Source organism: Argiope bruennichi, chromosome 4 (genome assembly GCF_947563725.1).
Source record: "Argiope bruennichi chromosome 4, qqArgBrue1.1, whole genome shotgun sequence".
NCBI lineage: Eukaryota > Metazoa > Arthropoda > Arachnida > Araneae > Araneidae > Argiope > Argiope bruennichi.
In genome coordinates, this window is record NC_079154.1 from 129,840,102 (window position 1) to 129,860,953 (window position 20,852).

The 20,852-nt window shown below is 24.7% G+C and overlaps 1 protein-coding gene across 1 annotated transcript; it reads left to right on the forward strand.

Moving 5' to 3' along the window:
- Positions 1 to 66: 66 nt before the first annotated feature.
- On the forward strand, positions 67 to 19,602 carry LOC129965578 (carnitine O-palmitoyltransferase 2, mitochondrial-like). The gene is made up of 12 exons (XM_056079595.1): positions 67 to 247; positions 552 to 583; positions 761 to 963; positions 5,567 to 5,626; positions 5,966 to 6,069; positions 6,898 to 7,031; positions 8,068 to 8,270; positions 10,425 to 10,695; positions 11,632 to 11,828; positions 15,005 to 15,174; positions 16,541 to 16,766; positions 18,964 to 19,602. The coding sequence occupies exons 1-12, from the start codon at positions 164 to 166 to the stop codon at positions 19,284 to 19,286; spliced, it is 2,007 nt and encodes a 668-aa protein (XP_055935570.1). The 5' UTR covers positions 67 to 163; the 3' UTR covers positions 19,287 to 19,602.
- The last annotated feature ends 1,250 nt before the right edge of the window (positions 19,603 to 20,852 follow it).

The window sequence follows — 20,852 nt, forward strand, 5'->3', positions numbered from 1 at the left end:
TCAAAAACAACATATTCGCTTTCACTTAGGGAAGATGGCAACCTAATCAGCTGAAGAAGAGGGAGATTATGTTTTGGTTTGTTTACTGATAGCAGACTGGAATTTTATTGTTTTGTTTTTTTATAAATTTAAGCATAGCAATTTTCTTTTACTTTAGATTAATATGTTCAACTCCCTGAAATTCATCAGCTTCCCAACAGAATATAGTCTTTATTACAAAACTGGAAAATTTATTCGCATTTCCAATGTATGTTTAAATTTAATTCTTTTCGACATCACTTTTTCCTTATCCTCTTTTTCCTTTGTGTAAAGTTTTACCTAAATGAATTTTTATTGATATTAATTTTTTAATCAAGTATGCTTTCGATTTCGATTTGGATGTAATTTTTTTTCGTTTTTAATTAATAATTGCAATGTCAAAATATATAAAATTTTCAACTACTTAAAAAAATTTATAATGGTAACAAGCTGTAGTTATTTTTATCGTTTACTACTCATTTAGAACTTAAAAATTAAAGATCTATAAATATCATTATTACTTTTTTTTACAGAAAAATGGAATTATATTTCGTAGATGCACCACGTAAGTAATGAAATTTTTAAAGTTTTTTTATTTAAACTTAAAAACCAAAATAAATTTTTCATTCCATTTTTTTCTCTTCTAACAAAAATAGAAAGAAAGTTTTCATGCTATGCATTTGTATTTTTTAAATTGTTATTGTAAAATATTTATTTATATTTTGTGAACTCATATTTGTAGAGTTCATGGGAAGGATCTTCAGTTTTTACAGAGGAGTATAGTTCCTACAAATCATTTCCAAAACAGTTTACCACGATTACCTATTCCAGAATTAGAAAAAACTTGTGAGAGGTATATAACAGCTTTACAACCTTTTATTAGTAGTGATCGTCTGCAGAAAACCCAGCAGATAGTTCACGAGTTTAAACATGGAGAAGGACAGGGTAAAATTTGAAATTTTTTTCTATTGTATTATGCTTAATAATGCATGTGAACTTCTGATTCTTTTTATATTATTTCTTTTGTACTTATATATTAACTGTATGCCTATGATAAATATTAATGTTGAAAGGGCCTATTATGAACATATGATCTTTGGAGATTTTTTTGAAATAGGTTGAAGGCATGTGTTTAATATGCAAATTCCTCTCTTTTAAAGTATCTAAGTATAATTAATTTTATTTTTAATCTAAACTGTCAGAACTATAAGATTGCTTTTTATTTATTTTCTCAATTTCAAAATAGAAATTGCAGTAATTAGATTTGATACTCAGTACTTTAAAAAATTTAGTAATGCAGGTATATTGTCAGCAACTTGATAAGTTTTAGTTTAATCTATTTTATTAAAAAGTTTCTTTATTAGTTTTGTTTTGAAAGAATGCATTTTCTGTATTTAGAATTTCTTGGCAGACAGTGATTAGCAATTAATTAGAAGTTTTGAATATATTTCAAATATACTTGAGCACCTTAAAATTGCATAGCTTTAAAAAATTCAGTAAAAAAGTCCTTAAAAAATTAATTTTCTCAAGAAGTACAAACACATCTTAAAATAGTATTTAATGATTTTTCCCCCTCACACCCACTTCCTTCAGCAATGGTCAACACTATATATTGAAATACTGGAATGATTATTTTGAAAAAAAGTTCCTTAAAAAGTGCTTGATTTTTCTCAAAAGGAACAATATATATATATATATATATATATATATATATATATATATATATATATATATATATATATATTTGTTGTTGTTGTTTCTTCTGACATTGAAAATAATAAATCTTACATGAAGTCACAGGTCTTTATTTACCAGATGTATCAATAAAGAAAACTGATGAAGGAGGAACAATTTGGAGAATAAATATGGCTTGTGATAAATCTAGAGATGTTAACAAATATTAAGATAATGCTTAATGATCTTTTTCTTCAATAATGACTATATATTGAAATACTGGAATGGTTACTCTGAAGGGGCAAGGGAAGTACAGATTGCTCCAAATTTGTTGTGACGTAAAAAAAAAAAAAATACAAATAATTTTTTTAAATATTTAAATTTAGTGAAGAATTTATTTTAATGATACTTTTTAAATTTTTGTTTTATCTTTTATAAATTGTTGAAGGAGAATTGGCTCTAATTAGCAAAAAATTTCTCCTAACTGCTTTTGTTCTTATTACGTTGAAGCCTCTTTAATACATTGCATATTTGATCATCATTCTTGTTTTGGAGCAATCTTTCGAATGAACTACTTTAAGTATTATGTTGATTGCATTCTAATTCATAATGGTGCAGTTGTGTAAAAAATTATGCTGAAAATTGTGTAATAAAATTTTAACTGAAAACCGTGAGCGTGATCATAATTTCTTTTTTAAATGTCTACACCCTTTAAGAAATTATTATTTGGCTGGCAAATAATAATAATTGTTATATTTTATTAATTATAGATAGTTGTAGATATAATTGTTTGTCCTGACTGGCAAACAACCTAAACCAATGAAGTTAGCAACATAAAATTTGGCTAGAAGTTGTTTCTTGTGTATTGGAAGCCTTTTAAGAATGGATTAAATAAAATTTTAATTATAAGTTTAATTTTTAAAAAAATGAATAAATTTAACATGTTTCCACAGTAACATCCTAACATATTACCTCACTAAAAATATTTTCACACCTTAAAAGTAAAAAAAAAAAAAAAAAATCCAATGACGGATATTTTTTTTGAATACGTCTTTTTTCTTTAGTTTTAATAAATTTTTAGAATTTAATCTTGGCAGTGTTTTTTATTACAAAGAAATTTATTACAATATCATTGTTTTATGAAATCTTTCCGTTATATGGTTACAACTGTTAACGTTAAAAAAAAAAAAAGGGATTTCTTTTGGATTAATATTTTAAAGCAATTCTCTAAATAAGATCTTTTACTTGATGATCAATGAAGAGATAGTGTAATATATTGTCTTAAACTTTAAAAAAAATTGCAATTCACATTTTTTTTATCCTTATTTTTCATTTAACTACAAAGTTAGCCTTTTTTCATTAATTTATTTCTGTTATTTTTTAAAACCAGAAATTGTCAAACCATTTCTTCATAAAATATTTAAATGCATGTTTTTCTATAATTTTTTTTAAATTTAAAGTATAAAAATTTTATTAATTTGTGCATATTTTGCTTTACTTTTAAACACCAGAAACAATAAGGCAATTTTTTATAGTCTGGTCATTTCTAAATCCTATAACTTTTTTTTTCTGCTAAAATTTTTTTAAAAATAATTTAATTAGAAATTATTATTCTATTAGACATGGTATTATTCTGTCATCAATTTTGTAGCAATAATGCTAAATCTTATGTTGGTCACCATCTAGGAATGCTTTAGCTCGTATCTTCTCCAGGTTTTTCAATAAAATTTTCTAGATAATTAAATATAAGTTAGTATATATATATATATATATATATATATATATATATATATATATATACTTTCCATTCCATCTTTGTTGAGTCTTATTTGTTGTTGCATATATACAACTCATTTACTGGCTCATTACGAAATCGTCCAATCATATTGTCTTTGTCATTATTATTCTTTAGTTGTAAATATGTGTATGATATTAAGATTTCCAAAAGACTGATACATTTCAAAAATAAAGAATACTTTGAAATGTTGATGATTCAAACTGTATTTAATCATGATGATCTAGTTGCAGAAAAATATAAATGTCACATTGTGAATTTCCAATATTCTTCTTAAAAATGTATTTACTGAACAGTACAAAAAATTGCTAATTACAAAATTTTCCTTTCCCTTGGAGGATAAGTCATTATACCAGTAATATAGAAGCTGAACTTTTTGGTTATTTATTTTTTAAATTTCTCTCATGTTAGTGTTTGAACAGTCTTGTTCAGAATGCAACATTCCTAAAAAGACAGTGCAGAAAATAATTAATGTAATAAGTGGTATCCATATAACATTCTTGAATTCCATGGCCATCTACAATGAAATCATAATCAGTGTCTAAAGTTTTGTAACTGAACCCCCACTTCAAATGGATTCAAATCTTTCTTTAATCGAAAATGTAATTTAGACAAACAAATGTTATTTTAATAATGTCAAGAACGAGTAATCAAAATCTATCAATCATTAAAATGATCAGTTTTTAAACAAATAAATAAAAAAACATTTTCCATACAAAAAGTCAATTATTAGTAACATTTTTCTAAACATGTGTGTTCTGGGATTTTTAGAAATTCCTTGTTTGGTCATTTCTTATATAGTAATTGCTGAATGGTGATCAGTATATTCAGTTAGTTTTGAATGGAATTATGTCTTTGGCCTTTGACTGTCCTTTTATAGATAATGCTCTTTAAATTATGCTTTTCCTCAGCACATGTCAGCTATAAAAAATAGTTATGTGCTGAATTCCTTGATAAGTAAATGAGTTTACTAGAAAATGTTGAAATTCCTCTTATACTACTGACTGTTATTTATGCTCTTCTGTATATAATTTAACTTCTTTAGAAATTGCAGATCTTTATAGACAAATTAAAGAAACCTGTTTTGATGTTACAAGTGATGAGTTAGACTATGTGTATGACAGTTGATAGAAAATGCAATTTAGTACAGGTGTTAAAAGTGTTCATTTTGAATATGTTTTTTAAGCACTTATATAAATGTATTATTTAACCATTTTTCAAAATTAAATTAAAGTAAATGAATATCTTATTATTCAAATACATTATGATTCTGTTTTTTTAATACCTTTTGTGATGTGTTATTATATCTGAAGACTTGCTTGAACTCTAGTTTGAGTTATGGAAAAATGATCCAAATCAATAAATTTTTATTTTAATGTTTGAACAAACTTTGTAGATAGAAAAATGAAACTTATGCTTATGGATGAGTGTATGAAAAATATTTTACTCTTTGCTTTTTTTTTTCTCTATAGAAATTTTATATTAAATTTTATAGATTTTTTATTATTAGTCTTTGCAGAAACCAAAATATTTTCATACATTTGAGTACTTAAGCTGATGAAACTTTGCAACTTGAAATATATCTCTAATTGCAATTGTTAGGGAAATAATTCTTGTTTCATCTTTTGGCATATAACATAACCTGCATATAACATAATGGTGTTTCAAATTTTTCAATAAATTGAAATAATTGAGAGGGTGCTGTATTTAACTTTTAATAATGCTTAAATAATTCTCTTCTTCTACTTTATATTTATCAATGATGATTGTTTTATTGTTAATTTGGTTGATTAATTTATTTGATAATATTCATGAGTAGTTTTAATATTTTATGTAAAGCAAATCCCGCGATAATAAGCTCAATGTTCATGTTGTTGTAATATGATAATAACTAAAATTTAATTTTTTAATTGTAATTATTTCAATAAAAATTACTTTAGAGATTTTTAAATGTACCCAACAATTTTTTATGATAATTTTTTCAAAGATCAAAATTCTTTGTATATGTGATTTTAAGATGATAAAATTATGTATTTTAAAAGTTCCAAACAATGTTATTTTTTAATTGTATTTTTACAGAACTCCAAAAAGAACTTAAAGCTTCTAATGCAAGAAATAAACATACTAGTTATATATCTGGTAAGAATTTTTTAATGAATTTTTGTATATATTTTGGTTTTTTGGGTGTTTTTTTAAAAACTGAGATAATTAAAAATTTCATAAATCTGTAAAACATAATTCTGTAAAAGATTATTTTGCATTTTATTGAATTATTTGTGTTATTTTTTTAAAGTCATTTGTTATTATATTTGTATGTTTATTTAATTTGAAAATTTTATTAAAAAACAAAAGATTCTTCAGAATTGGTTATAATTTTGTTTAAATTTTCCTTTATAATACTTTTTTTCTTCTGTTTATTGGAACAATTTTGAAAATTTTTTTAATTTCCCTCATTCCTCTTTTGCATGCTTTCTGAAGAACCATGGTTTGACATGTATTTGAAATCCAGGGTTCCACTTGTTTTGAATTTCAACCCTTTCTTAGCGTTTAAAGATGATCCTAAACCCAAGTATAATAATCAAGTGAGTTTTATATAAGTATAGTATATTGCTTTGTAAATAAATATACTTATGAAATAAAATATGATCATGTAGTTTTAGTTTCTAAAATAAAATTTATTCTCTATTAAAATTTATAAAAAGAAATTATTTGCTACACAAAATAGTATTTAAAATATGTTTCATTTTCCTTATTAACAAAGAAGAAAATCGCATTTGAAAAGAATGAATCGAATTTCAGCTATATCAAATTAAATGTGCCGAAATTTTTTTTGAGCATTTGTAGACATTTAAGATGCCCTTAGGTGTTGAAAATAAATTGTAGTTATATTTCTATCATGTTTGCAGAATGCAGTTGTAAACCTTATACATCATATTTGAATTCATTTGATTATACTATCTCTAAAGAATGCTAAAGGATAATGCATATATGCTGTATGTGTTTAATATAGTCATTGCAAATGAAATTAGGATTTCTTCTGTAATCACTATCTTTACAATTATTCAAATATTAACTTTAATAAAAATGAATGAATTTCATTAACTTTATTGAAATTTTGAATAATATTTCTCTCTTTTGTTACAGAAATCTGAATAAATTAAAAAAAATTATACTAATAGATCTAATTATTTTTTGGTTTTATTTTTAGACGAATCATTTTAGCTGTTTTAAAATTTGTGCTCAAATAAAGTAATTAATTTGAATCTTAATAACGTAAGATGAGATACACATAAACATCTCAAATTTGATAATTATTTTCCCAGCTGTATAATAATTTAATATTAAAAAAATTATGAAGCTTAATCCTAAAAGTTTTATAATTAGTTACATCTGTCTCCATTTTTTTCCAGTTGCTTAGATCCACAAATATGATTGTATCATCGCTACGTTTTTTGAAATCTCTGAGAGAAAATATTTTAGAGCCTGAAGTTTTTCACTTGAATCCTGAGAAAAGTGATACTGCTTTCTTTAGAAAAACAATGAGGTAGTGTGATGTGAACTATTTTATTTCTTTTACTTTTTGTTTAAAAGAAATGGTTCAAAAACAATTTAGATATTAATGCTAATATCTTTTGCTATTAAATATTAATCTTAAAATGCACTGAGCATAATATTTCATCTCTGCTATATGTGTCATACACACATAATGCTGCTTACACTAAAGGTAATATGCATTGCCTCTATATGAATGATGCAGGCATTTCTTTTAAGAGAAAATCTTTGTTTTCTCTTGTAAAATAACACTGAATGATTTTCAACAACATCACTCTTTTCTAATGGAGTATTTATATGTATATATTAAGATTTTTACCTTTGTTTATATCAGAATTTGATAAGTTTATTTTGCCACCAGAAAAGCTTAATTAATGATCCTTTATATGTAACATAATTATTAAATATTCTCAATTAGATTGCAAAAAAGAAATATCACTATGTAAAATTATATAACAATTTCTAAAATTGAAGTATGAATTTTTCACTTCCAATTGTAAAATTTATTAATATATTTAGTTGGAAAAGCATCATAATTTAAGCTACAAATAATTATTTCCATTTCAGTGTTGAATTTCTTTAATGAAGCTTTGTCTGCAATAAGTTTCAAAACATTGCACTTGATCAAAATATTTTCTTATTGTTTAAAAATAAGTATTGGATGATTTAATTAATTAATCATTTTCATTATCAACCTTATAAATTTAATGAAAATCATCATTATTTATTACAATTTACTATTATAATACTCAGTCTCATGTAAATAACACTATTTAAAATCTTTCCAAGAAAATTTTACTGCATATAAAATGTTTTATGCAAGAGTAGTTCAGTGAGGCCAGAGTAGATATAGAATAGTTTGGTGTTGATAAATTTATTGGGTATGATGTAACAAAATCTAGTTTACTGAAGCTATTTGCTTTGAAATGATTTTTGAGATAAATTACTGTCAGCTTAAATTGATTATATTATTTTCATACAGTATTTATGTATTGAAATTTTTTAGTCTTTGTTCTTTACAATTTTAGATTGATTCCCCGACCTTTTGCATGGTATGGAGCCTACTTGTTTAAAGCTTTTCCTCTTGACATGAGCCAGTTTGGTAATCTGTTTAATTCGACACGTATTCCACGTCATGGGAAAGACGAACTACAAGTGTATCCAGATGCACAACATATTGTTGTTCTACGAAATGGTCATTTTTATGCTTTTGACGTTCTGGATGGAGATGGTAAAAATTCTGATTTTATGTTTTTAATATTCATAAATAATGAATGTACAGTTTAGTGATGAACATCTTCTGCATTGTAAACAAATTCTAAAATGTATGCTTTGAAATTTAACTGCTGTCTTATAATATTAGGCTAAAAAATTTAATTCTATATTTTTCCAAAAGTAATTACTGTACTATCAGTAATTCAATATATGTTGGATTGCTGTTGGTTCGGTTTCTTGCAACAACTATGCACATTTAAATACAAGTTTTAATATCGGATTCAAAATTCATAAAATTGTTGTTGAAATCAATCTAAATAATTTTTTGCCCTAATTTCAGTTGTTATTTTATTTAAATTTTTGATAAAGTAGCATATTGTTTCTAGGGTTGTTTACAAATTATTGAAATATATATGATTGATTATGTTAAATAATATGCTTTGCATTTTCTAAACTCATTTCTAAAATATTTTTAAAAACTTAAACTGTTCATTAAATAAAAAGAAAAATATTTTAAGTTTTAATTTATCATATATGTCTTCATGGAGGCACCCTAAAAATTGAAATAAGAAGCCATTGGTGTGTTAGTTGGTTCTTTTTTCTTGTTTTGCTAAAGAAATGAGGTGTGGTTGGCTATCTGCATTTATGATAGGACTTATCTCCTACTGGAAGGATTTTATTTTGGTTGGTGATGGGTATTAGGACTCAACTATATGTTACATAATCCTAGAATGAGAATGTAGATCATTCAGTTTACTCTGGTTTCCACAGCAAGGCAGAGTTAGCACTTTTCAAGATAACACACACATAATTCATTTGTAATTCTTTTTATTTGATGACGAACATAGAATTCAATAACACTATAATCTTACTTAATTTTTGAACAGTTATTTTTACTACTAAAGGAATTGTATAGCCCTTTAGTTTATTTTGGATTATGTAATGTCTTATAATTTAAGTTTTAAGTTCTGTCTTTACAGTTATATCATCTTTAAATTTCATTTATAAAACATGCTGATTAAGAGGGGGAAAACTAAATTATTTAGAACAATAAATTATAAAGAAAAATAATTAATATTATTTATTACTTTATGAATTTACACATGCACATTAATGATTACCATGAACATTTTGTAATAAAAAGAATCAAATAAAAAATACCCTATTGTCAGATTTTAGAAAATATTATCTAAATACATATTATATGATGCATTTTCCTCACTTTATTTTTTTGACTAGACTCATTTCATATAAATTTTTGTGTACAATTTAGTATGTATCTGTAATAGGAGTGCAATGAGTTTTCATAGAAATTACATTTTCCTAAATTCTTTTCCAAAGCCTCTAAAAATTTAATTAATATATTTGAAAATCTTAAAACCATTTCAGAATTTATGTAGAAATGGGCAAGATAATTTTTATTAACAAAAGGCAAGTACAAAATATTTTTGAATTAAAAAAAATGTTTTGTTTGAATAATTAAAATAATTTTTTTTTTTTAAATTTTGTATTTTCAAAAGTGTCAACAAATTTTTATAAAGAATTTTAATATTAAAGTAGTTTTTCATATTTAAAAGTGCAGTATTTTACAGTAATAATTGCATATTGAATTCTAAGCTTTTTTGCTTTCCCTAATGTAGAACTTACAATATGTGTTAATATTTTCAAATTTTATGTTAGAACAAATCTATCATTCTTAATTGTAAAAGTAATATTGTGAGAGAATATGGAATTCTTTTAATCATAAGCTTGTTGCTGTGCTGACATTTTTTTTTTTTTTTTTGTAAGAAATGCAGTTGTTTAAAGGAGAATGTGAATTTTTTTGAGAAAAAAGTCATTTTCTAGACATTTTATTTGTAAGGATTTTAAGAATAATATATTGAAAGGTCAAACTAATTAACAAAATTATTTAAATTCTCTGAACTACTGTCTCTTGCATCATTTCATCAATACCTTATTTGCATAATCAACCACACAATACTATATTAAGAGCAGTGTACTTAAAATGTTGTTAATACATTTTCAGGCATATTTCTGTTACTTTGTGTATACATTGCATTTATGTTTTGAATTTTTGGGATTTTTTTTCACTAATTTAGATTTTAATGTCTTATATATATTTAATATACACTGCCAGCTAAACATTATTAAAATTTTTTCCTCTTTTCAGGAAATATAATTCCTCCCTCTCATATCAAAGATCTCATTAATTACATTCTATCTGACTCTCAGTCTCTTCCATCCCACCCTGTATCTGTATTGACGACTGAGAATAGAGACGTATGGGCAGATGCTCGCACTCGACTAGAAAAACTTGGAAATGCTGAGCAACTGAAAGTGATTGATAGTGCAATATTTGTTTTAGCTTTAGACGAAGAAACCCTTGGAGATGATTTGATAAAATCAGCACATCATATGCTTCATGGACCTGTGTACAACAGGTTGGAAATGTTTTTAAGTATATTTCTCTTTATAAAAAATGTCTATATATGTTACATCACAACTTTTCACTTAGTAGTTTCTGTCAATTCTATAAATTCTGTCAGCTTTTTTAAAAAAAATTTAATGCATTCAACTGTATGCAACTTTATTTCAATTTCAATTTGTAATTTTTAAAATTTTTTATTTATTTATTTATTTTGTAAATATATCATTGTGGGAATATTTTTGAAAACATGAAAAGAAGTAAAAGAAAAAGTTTTATTTCTTTCAGTATCAGACAACACCCATTGCTTATTAAGAGTGAAAACTTGGATTTTAGAATATAGATCCAACGTTAACAACATACTAAAAATTCAAAATTATGTGACCATTTACAGTAAGTCCCCTTCCCTTCCTTATATTTTCATTGGATCCCAAAAACATTTCAGTAGAACAACCATTCTTCTGAGGAAATTCGAGTCTCTTACTGATAATTTAAGAAATTTTGCAGATGCTTTGATTATTTCTATAAACCAAATGACAAAATAATTATATGATAAATATAATAATTGAAGAAGTATGTATTGTCTTGAAATAATATTATTTTATTGCTTACTGTCAGTTAATTCCCAATTATTTTACTATTCTAAATGATTAATTAAATCAAATAACACTTGTATAATGAGACTGAAGATATTTTATATGGATTTGTAAGTACCTATTATTACAAAAGCTCTCTGTTTAGAAAAAGTCATAAATATGACCAAACTACTTTGAAAGTTTTTAGTTTGAAAGAAAAAAAACCTAGAAATAATTTTTAAAAAATATTTTGATGAATATTTTTTTTTAGTTGGTACTTAAAACTTTGTAATTTATTTCCTTATTTAAAAAAATGTATTTTTTAAATAAATATATATATATATTTTAATTCTTAGTATTCCAATTTATTTTCCCAGGTGGTTTGACAAGAGCTTTACCCTAATAATAACTAAAGATGGGAAGGCTGCCATCAACTTTGAACATGCCTGGGGTGATGGAGTTGCTGTTCTAAGATATTTCAATGAAATTTTTTCAGATTCTACCAAAAATCACTTTGTGGGTCCAAAAACTGTACCAGCAAATGTGGATGCTTCCCATCGAGTGAAAAAATTAGGTCCTTCATACAAAATATTTCAATAAAATCATTTATTCAATGTGTAGTCTTAATGATCCCTAGCTAAAGTCAAAGTATTTAAACCAAGATTCAAGATCCAAAGCATTTTTAAATTTCAAATCTTATTAAATATTAATTTGTACTATTATATAAACCTTTTATTTTTTTATACATTGCATTATGCATTTACTATGTTCTCTCATTTAGATTTTCAGCTTAAACCTAAAATAAGATATGGTTAAAATCCAACTAATGCAATAGCTTCCTACCCTACATGAAACATGTTCAAGCATATATTTAAAATAATAGAGGAATCTATGAAGAAATAGCCCAGACCCAACTACAGACTCAAATGCAATAATTCTGGTTTCATGTCAAAACTCATGATCCTTGAATATATCATCAAGGGTCACCTGCCCTTCATTTTTGGGGGAAAAAAAATCTTTGTAATACATTCTATGTGGATAAATTTTGTGAGACAATAGGTCAGCCAAGATCATTGAACTGGTATCAACAATTTTGGTTTTCTTATGAAAACACATTATTTCTGGATATACCAATAAGGGTCAACTGCCTTCCCTTTCATCCATTTAGAAAAAAAAAAAAAAAATTAACATTTTTCAAAAGTGGTACAGTGTTTGTGGCTGGACTTAAGGTTTTTTAGAAATTATATTAGATATATTGATGATTGGGAAACCAGCTGGTCACCAAAGGTTGCTAGTGAACTATATAATTATATCTCACAATTTTTGTAATATCTTAGAAAATATTTGCTTATTGATTCAAAAAAATAATGTGTAATGGTATATATATATATATATATATATATATATATATATATTTAATGCAGAGCCAGCCTTTTTTATAAAGGGACGTCGGTGCAAGAAACCATTTGGGGCCTTCAATTTTTTGTAAAGAAAAAAAAAAAAAAAAAAAAATTATGAACATTACAAATGGATACTTATTTAAAGCAGGTTTTTTTTTTTTTGCTTTAAATTACTTTAGAAAAATTAGAGCATTTAAGAATTATGTGCACATGCTTGAAGACAATTCTGTGTTAATTATAATTTTCTGGATGAGAGCTCAGCACTTGCTATAGTAACTGGCAATGTAAAGAAAAGTTTTGATATTTTTAGAAATAATTCATTATAATTATTATTTCATATGTATTGTATTAAGTCTTGTGCATTATTTATATCCTTTTTATTCAAAATCAAATCCCTTATCAAATCAGTTTCTTGAAGGAGATTTTCATTTACATCATTGTTGTAAAACTTTACAAAGTTTAAGGAACATTTTTCTAATGCCTATTTTTCTAAAGTTTTTATATCAGTTATTAATTTGAAATTGGAAATAATATTTCATTTACTTTTAAATCTATCTTCTGTCTGCAATAACAGCATCTGTTACAGTGTTAAAAATATCTAAATTCTTTTACCACATTTTCTATAAATTCATTTTTGGCTGTTTTGTAATATAATCAAATTCATTTTTAGGAAAATGTATTGAAATATTCAAATTATATGTTATCACTTTTGCTTCGTCTAAAAATATGGTAATAAAAGGCTAATATTAATTAAATTTTTCCTTATCTTTTGTTTTGAAATTATTATTAAAACTATCTTGGTGTTTTTTAGTTTTAATTTAACACTGTAAGTGATGTTTTTAAACTAAGCATTTCCTTACTGATATCTTTTTCATATATGTCAAATTTATTGAAACACTTTTTTAAACAATTAAAATGATTTAAAAGATTTGCTTGAATTTTACACCATATGAATATTCCATGTTCTTCATTATAATTCCTATTTTGAAAAGTATTTATTATTGATTTAATTTGTGGGATTGAAAAATAAAAATAAGTTTTTATTCATTTCACAAAAATATCAGCTATAATTATAACTTATTTTTTGGTGAACAATCTAAATTTGATTTTTAAAATTCTTTAGCATTTGAATTGATTGATATCACCTCAGAGAACATTAATTTAATCAATATCAATGGGCATAACATCTTTCAATAATCAAATTTACTAAAAAGTTAACAATTATCTTCACATGTTTCAACAGTTATTTTATTTTACTATAAAATTTAAATGAAGCCCTTTTTTTTTTTTTTTTTTTTTTTTTTTCAATATTAGAGTAATATATTTTACTTGAAATTATCTTTTGGATCCTTCATTTTCTGGGATTTCTCTTTACCCACTTATACAATTCTTATTCTCCAACACTATATTAATAGTTAATTATTGAAATAATTATATTTATTATAATATTATTAGCTATTAAATGCTTAACTATTTTGATTTAAATATGATATTAAATATTGCCTTGGAGCTAAAGAGAGGAATTTTGTTTCCACCTTCCCCATGAGAGATATCTTACCTTCCTGTCAGAAAATTTCTGGTGCAGCTTCTGCATCTTTGTGAAAGAAAATAGCAATGAAAATTCCAGAATCTGACGGATGGTATTAGAAGTTTTCATTTAATATGTCTAATACATGAAATACAAAAGTATAGTAATGATAAAATGAAAATCATCCATATATATATACTTCAGACGGGATTGAAAAGGACAAATAAGAATTATTAATGAAACAGACAAGAGAAATTAATAATAGAAGAACTCAATTACCTATAGTAAATGTGTTGTTGTGATTCTGAAATTAAATGATGTAATGTGCAATTATGCTGTTTTAACAATATCAATTTATTGTGTGAAGTAATCTGATTATTTATTCTCATTAGTCAAATTTTTTTGTTTGTTTTGTGTTTTCTAAAAATATAAATCATACTGATGATTTCTGAATAAAAATAGCTTGAGAAAGAACTTATTTTAACTCTATATTTTGCCCCAAATTATTGAATATGTATTTTTTTCTGTGTTGTATTCATGCAGATATTTTATTGTAGTTAACGGTAATTAAGTAGGTATTTCATTGTTTAAATTAACAATTAAAATAACAAAAAGTGGATTGAATGAATGATAGTTACAGCTGACAAATTGTAATTTTTGTTTTAAATCCAGAATAATATTATAAGTGAAATAATAATAATTTTATTATAAAGAATAAAGCATAATCTTTGAAGAACAAGAGATTTTGTTGTTTATCTAGATTAAATAAAAAAAGTTTTAACATGCAGAAAATGATGTTTTATGGTTCTTTTGTATTTATAGATTTTTTTCTGGATGACTCTATGAAAACAATCATTAAGAAAGGTGAAGAAAATGTAAAGAGCTCAACAGACAAACTGCGCTTGGATATTCTTCAGCATAATCAGCTTCACCGTGAATGCATCAAAGGATTTAAACTTAGTCCGGATTCTGTTGCACAGCTAGGATTCCAGGTACCATTATTATGTAATTAAACAGAAATTATTATGTAATAAACCGAATGGCATAAATATCTCTTAAGAAATAATTCTGACAAATCTTCCATGATTGTTCTAAATATTTATAATATTTGCAACTAGAAAATTTTTTGATTGAAAACTGTGGTGTGGCAATATTCTTATGACAATTTTTGAAAAATGCTAAAGCATAATTAAATAGACTGTGTTGGAAATTTATGCAGCGAATATTGCAAAACATCAAAAGCATTTATTTATACAGCAACACTCACACATGAAGACATTACAGTAAAAGATTAACTAAGAACATGAAAGAAGGTTAGGAGCACCATCGGAAGGATATTCAATTATATACAATACATGTGATGTAAAAGTTTAGCACTGGCACATATGCAGATTTGGCAGTTTACATAATGTCACATTCTGCTGTGGATAAAGGGGGTTTAGAATTAGAAAATGAGCAGTGATATCTAAGAAACTGAAATGTCTATTTGTTTGATTTGAAGGTCTTTCAATTTATGTATTATTTCTTAATATTTATGAAAAAAATGTGTGCGTTTTATTTTATTTAATTTACATATGAAAAGTCGACATGCTATAAAGTATATAATCAGTTAAATTTATTGATTTAAAAAATTTTCTTGGTAAAATTGGTTTAAAAAATAATAGAAAAAGCAGTTTTTATCTCTTTTGAAATTTGATATATTTATTTTTCAAATAGTGATTTACTTTCAATGAAGTATTCTTAAAATATTCTATTTGCCACATGTGATGGAAATCTTAGCAAAAAATTGCATAAAATAGTATGAATTTGAATTTTTTATAAAAATTCAAATTTATTTTCTTATCATTACAGAAATTTTGGGGTAATGTAATTTTACAAGACAAATGATTTAATTCATCATTAGTATTAAACCAAATATTTTTTCTTTTTTTTTTATTGAAGCATTTGTGGTATTTTATTCTGATTTTAATAGGCTTGTAAATTATTATAGAATTAATCAGCAGAAAAATATTTGGATATAATTATACCATTGAAAACCAACCTTTGTTAATAATAAGATTCAAATTCAGCCTTTTCTTGAAAATTTGTTCCTATCCATATGCCATAGTACAAAATTTTATCCCCTTCAGCCTGTAACTCAACAAACTACTTCTAAGACAATTATTTATTTTAAATAAATGTCACGTGGGAATTTTTCTGTAATAATTTTCAAAGGTAATTATGTTTCAAAATGCAAATTTGTAGTTCGATAAATTGCACCCATCTGCATCAGTAAAAAATATATAAAGTTTATTTACTATAGTCTAAAGCAACTTACTCTAAAATATTTATTTGCTTTATTATTTATCCATTTTTTAGATGGCTTTTTATAAACTCCACAGCAAGTTTGTTGCTACATATGAATCTTGCAGTACATCTGCATTTAAACATGGAAGAACTGAAACAGTAAGACCACTGACTTCAGCTACTAAACGTTGCATTGAAGAATTTCATAAAAGCAGTCGACCTTCTAATTCTGATTTGAAGAATTTGTTGAAGGAGTGTACCAGAGTTCACAATCAGCTTACAAAAGAAGCAGCCATGGGTAATATGTAAAATAATCTGTTTTATAGATGCCAATAATGTAGATTTCATAAGTTGCTTATAAATCATTTTTAAATGTAAATTAAATATTATTTTCTTAAAATATTTTTGTAGCTTTTTATGCTGAAACCAATCTGTATTTATAAACTAAACGCCTTGGCTGGGCAGCTGATTCATGGAAAATAATGGTTGTTAAAATTTATAATTAAATATTTTATGTAATTTCTTTTGTAAAGTATTTTTGAATTTCGAATTATAAAAAACATGTTGCACGTACTATTTTCTCTTCGAAAATTTGAACTTTAATTTAAAAAATGGAAATAGTTAAATTTCAACTAAAACAGATTTTCTTAATGAAACTAAACATTTTTGTTTAAAATATTAAAACAGAAAGTAAAATCATGTAGCATTGAAGTTTTATGTGTTTTTCAAAATTTTTATCGTGTTTGAGTAATAAATTTTTAAATTCAATAAATATTTCTCTGGTTTAACAAAAAATTCATTTTACTAAAATATGAAAGCAGTTTTCTTGCAATATAATATATTGCTATACATATTATATGGCAATATATTATATATTATAATATTGCAATGATAATATATTTTTATATAGAATATTATATTATATTATGGAGTAGTAAGAATGTTTAAAAATTGACATACTTTAAAATTTTTTCATTGTATCTTATTTGTGAAGTTATGCTTTATGTGTTAAGTACTATAAACTTAAAAAAATATATTAAACATATACCCTAACTAGAAATATATTCATTATTAAAAAAGCCTTAATTTCATTTCTTTTACATCAACAATGGAAGGAAAGTCCAATATGAAATATTTCTATCAACAATAAAAATTATTTAAGTTTCTTTGCAAAACTGAAATGTATTGCAAAATATCCTTAAAAAATATTATTTTAAAAAATTGAAGCAAAAAATTATTATGCAAAATATGGTGTCACTGAAAGGATAATTTTTTGAATTTTAAGATTATATAAAAATCATTTTGTTTTTCTTAGTATATTTGGAAATAATTACAAAACACTGCCAAAATTTTGCTTAATGTTTAATAATTCAAAATTTTAATTTTAAAAAAATTCCTCAGAGGTGCACATTCTATCCTCCAAGCATATATGCCAAATTTGGTACTTCTTAATCAAATCATGGTCTGGCGTCTAGAGTGCCAACGCAAATGCACACACATTCATTATTATTACTATTATATATGTTACTGGCAATGTATAAATTGCCATGGTCGTATAGGAAGCAATTCTGCAAGTAATATAATTTTTATTTTTTACACAGGAAAATGGAATTGGTATTAATCTAAGAAGGTACTTTATACCTTTATTGTAAAGAATATATTGAAAGTTGTGATGTTTTTAGAAAAAGAATTTATATTGAATTTTGATTGTTTGCATGGAATTGAATTATTTTATTCACTTTTTTTATGTGATTGAAATTTGACCATCACCTCAGTAATTCACTCATTAATTCATTAATCATGAATGATTTTGTCTGTATTGTTCTTTTTTTTTCTAATCATAGTTAATTATTCCTGCCACTAAAAATTAATGTGCTTCATCTTACCTATTAGATAGTATCCTGAACTATATATCTCTATGACCGGGTAATTAATAAACTGGTTTAGAAATTAATATTTCTCCCTCAACTATAGAATGGAAGAGCTTTGTGACTTTTAACAGATTATTCTATATAATTTGACTTCATTATCTACTTTCTACACCAAAATATGTTTATTAAGTAAAATTAAAACTTAAGTTGGAGGGTAGCTAATCTACTAACCAGAAGTATAATATTAGTAAGGTTTAGGAGAACATTTGAGTAAAGAATTAAAGTTTGTATTCATTTAACTGTATCCTTTTTCATTTCTGCCATGAAAAGTCTGTAATGGTCACATTTATAATGTGTTCTGGATAAATATTGACTTTACAGTTAATGAAATTTTATAAAGCGTTTAAATCTGAATGAAACAAAAAATGGTTTAACTCATTTCTGTTTATTATTTAAATGACATAAAAGTAATTATATATAATATTTAATATTGTGGTTAAAGTATTATTTTATTTGGTGCTAAATTTTACATTTTTTCCTCTCGAACTTGTTTATGAATTGCAGTTCATTATTTTTATTCTTTTCTGTTTTATTGTAAACTTGTTTTACCTCTTTTTTTTTAAGGTCAAGGATTTGATCGACATTTATTTGCATTGCGTTACCTTGCTGAAAACAAGGGAATGAAAATGCCTGCTTTGTATCAAGATACAGTTTATGCTGAAGCTAATCACTTTATTCTCTCTACATCAACACTGTTTGGACCAGCATTTAGTGGAGGTGGATTTGCTCCAGTGGTACAAGATGGTTTTGGCATTGGATATGGCTTTCTTGACAATTCAACAGGTTGCCTTGTGAGTACCTACTCACCTCACAGAGATGGAGCAGCTTTTGTGGAGGCACTGCGTTCCAGTTTTGATGATATTTATAATGTTCTCTCAAAAGTTTAAATTTATTAATTTTGTGATTGCGGGTTTTTTTTAGTGAAGTTATTTTTTTTCCATTCTATATCATATATATATATATATACATGCTGAATCAAAATGTATTTTTATATTTCTTTTTTATTTTATTGGCCCTTATTTTAAGCATATTTATTGAATCCTGTGATTGGTGCTTTTATAAACTATCTTTTCTTTATTTATTGACAAAACTTTGCAATTTTAATATGGTGATTTAGTGAATCTTAGTTCGAATCTTAATATTTAAATTTTTAGGGATGTTTGTAAAAATATGCTATATATCATATATTTTGTATGATAATTATACTTTTAAGAAATAAAAGTGTGCTGTTTTTTTTTGTGTTTACAAAATCCTCTGGCTCATTTTTGCTATCAGTTAATTTATTTTAATTTTTAAATGTCTAAAGCTATTTGAGTGTAAAATTGACATTGACACTTTTCAAGTAAAACACTGCTAAACACACAAATCTAAATAAAACATGGATTTTGATATATTTGATTTTCCCCTCATCTTAAATCTGTAGCTTTCAAATGTTATGAATAAGTAAATGAATATGAAAAACATAGATTAGACATTATGGATAACTTTTTAAAATTTTTGTTTTAATTCAATTTTATGATATTCTATTTTACTTCGGAAAATAATATACATATATCTAAAGTTTTGAAAAGTTTTAAACATTTAATCTCATGCAATTTTCCAAATATTAAGTTACAGAAATATTTATAATGCATTTAATATTTTACATTGCTATTAAAATGTTACAAATTATGTAGTTATATTTGGAAAAAGAAAATGTTTGCTGAATTACAAAGAATTAAAATAAGCAGTTATTAGTTTACTGTAAAATAAAGTTACATTTTCTTTTTTTATTGAGTTAATAACAGAGAAACCAACTATTATAGTTTATATAAATTTTTGTTATCTGGACTTCATTGCATGACATTAAAATCAAAGGATACTTTACTTTTAACAAACAAACAAATTTGATTGAAACGGGTTTTGCTGAATATGCGTATGCAACATGGATTTTGTATAACCCAGCTTAATGTAATGGATGCAATTTAATCTCTTCTCTTTATAATTGGCAGAAAATGTTATTTAAAACTTCTATATTCTTCTATCAATTCAAATTTTTGAATTATTTTCAATTTTAGAAACTTTTTATAAAAAATTCTGAAATTCCAACAAGCACATATATTAAATTAAATAAATACTTATCCATTATACTGCTGATATGAAACTGCTGTTTAATTGTTGTGTGGAATTCTAATAGTGGACCAAGCATCTAAAGGCAGAAATAATTCAAATTACTTTCACTCTTCATAAAATATAACTAATGCCTCTAATTTTAAGAGCTTCACTATTCCAACAGTTGAAATGCCATTTTCTTATTTCAATATTCATTTTGAAAGTAGCATATTTACTTACATATTTTTCTTAACAATGTGTGTGAGAATAAAAAAATAAAGTATGGTTTATTTACATGAAAATCTCATTTATGATGGTTGAAAATAGTGTAACAATAATTAGCCATTTGGAGAATCAAAGAC

What these genes read in the sequence shown, in the direction of transcription:
- LOC129965578 (XM_056079595.1), top strand. Translation starts at nt 164, where the DNA reads ATGTTCAACTCCCTGAAATTCATCAGCTTCCCAACAGAATATAGTCTT. An exon ending in CATGGACCTGTGTACAACAG is followed by an intron (nt 10,696 to 11,631) that starts GTTGGAAATGTT and finishes TTATTTTCCCAG; the next exon opens with GTGGTTTGACAAGAGCTTTA. An exon ending in CCATCGAGTGAAAAAATTAG is followed by an intron (nt 11,829 to 15,004) that starts GTCCTTCATACA and finishes TTGTATTTATAG; the next exon opens with ATTTTTTTCTGGATGACTCT.